The sequence below is a fragment of the Tupaia chinensis genome, unplaced genomic scaffold (genome assembly GCF_000334495.1).
Source record: "Tupaia chinensis unplaced genomic scaffold, TupChi_1.0 Scaffold000644_1, whole genome shotgun sequence".
In the NCBI taxonomy this organism is placed as follows: domain Eukaryota; kingdom Metazoa; phylum Chordata; class Mammalia; order Scandentia; family Tupaiidae; genus Tupaia; species Tupaia belangeri.
This window is the reverse complement of record NW_006160165.1, coordinates 7,178,163-7,179,467: the sequence shown is the minus strand read 5'-3', so window position 1 is coordinate 7,179,467 and position 1,305 is coordinate 7,178,163. Positions and strand designations below refer to the sequence as shown.

The 1,305-nt window shown below is 64.3% G+C and overlaps 1 protein-coding gene across 1 annotated transcript in view; it reads left to right on the top strand.

Annotated features, from left to right (window-relative positions):
• GAS6 (growth arrest specific 6) overlaps positions 1-1,305 on the top strand; it is a gene marked incomplete in the record, with an annotated part of 39,562 nt that overhangs the window by 11,931 nt on the left and 26,326 nt on the right. Inside the window, 1 exon segment of the mRNA XM_027776193.1 lies at positions 569-593. Coding sequence (XP_027631994.1) covers positions 569-593 — 25 coding nt within the window.

Here is a 1,305-nt window from a genome sequence, read left to right as displayed (position 1 = left end):
CGATGCAGAGAGCCAGGTGCGGCTGCCAGCCGTCCGCCGGCCATGGTCTCGGACGAGCCTGGAGCGCTCACCCTGACGACTGGCTGCCCACTGGCCGGCCTCAGCCCTGGGTGGGCACGAAGGAAGGCAGGGGGTGCAGCCAGCCCCTACCCAGCCTGGCCTCAGGAGGTGGGCGTCAGCGTCTAGGCATGCATGCGTGCCCTCGTGGTAGCCAAGGGCTTCATGCATGGCCCTCCAGCATGGTGTACTCTGCAATCCCAGCACACAGAGGCCCAGTGCCGGCCAGTGCCGAGAGGTCCTGGGAGACTCCCTGCCACTCGGCAGTGTCGTGTCGCCCCCTCGGAACCCCAAACACTGGTCAGTGTGGAAGCCTGGCCCAGCCTCCGCCTCGGGTTCTCTCCTGACACAGGCTTCGTGCCCTGCTAGGATGCGGCCTTCTGGGTGCCTGCTGGAGGCCACCTGCTATCCCTGCCGCCCCCGCAGGCCCTGTCTGTCCCAGGAGAAGGCCAGGCCTTGGGACCCGCTGCCGCCTGCCCTGCCAGTAACCCGCTCTCTCTCTCTCCCACAGGACTACTTCTACCCACGGTACTTAGGTGAGTCCAAGCCACTGGCACTGGTGGCTAGAAGATGCAGCTGGGGACATGTGTGCCCGCGGCAGGCCCCTGGCCTCGGGGGACAGCGCAAGCTTCGCAGTGGCTTGCAGCTCACAAATGCCTGTCCAGCAGCACCCTGGCCACGTTAGCGGCCCTCTGCCCAGTGTCACCATTTGTCAGCCATGCTGGCACTATTGAGTAATTCCTCAGACCTGGGGTCTCAGAGCTCCACACTTCTGAAGTCACTGAGACCCCGAAGCGGTCCTCTGGGCCGTGACTCCCGACGTGATACGTCCTTAGGTCTGGGGATCTGACACACGTGTCTGCTTAGTCTGCAGGTGGTGCAGAGCAGGCATGTGCCCTGGCCTGGGGACGGGGTCACCACACACAGCCACTGTACTCAGAACAGTGTGGAACGTGGCTGGCATCCTTGCCCACGGGGACATGGCTGTGGCCTCACAGACACTCTGAGTGAGGCCTGGCCCCTCGGAGAGCTGTGCGTCTGACCACTTTAGGTTCTTTAGATCACGCACGACAGGAGAAAGCGGGACCCCAGGTCTGCCCACTCACGTGGCGAGGTGCATAGCCTCACGTCGTGTAAAGGGGCCTTTGGGCACTGGCCTGGCCAAGCCAAGTGGGCTGGGGGGCGTTCTGGCCCCTGGGTGTCCTGGTGAGGCCAGGGGAGCAGTTATCCCCCAACTCCATCCTCAGG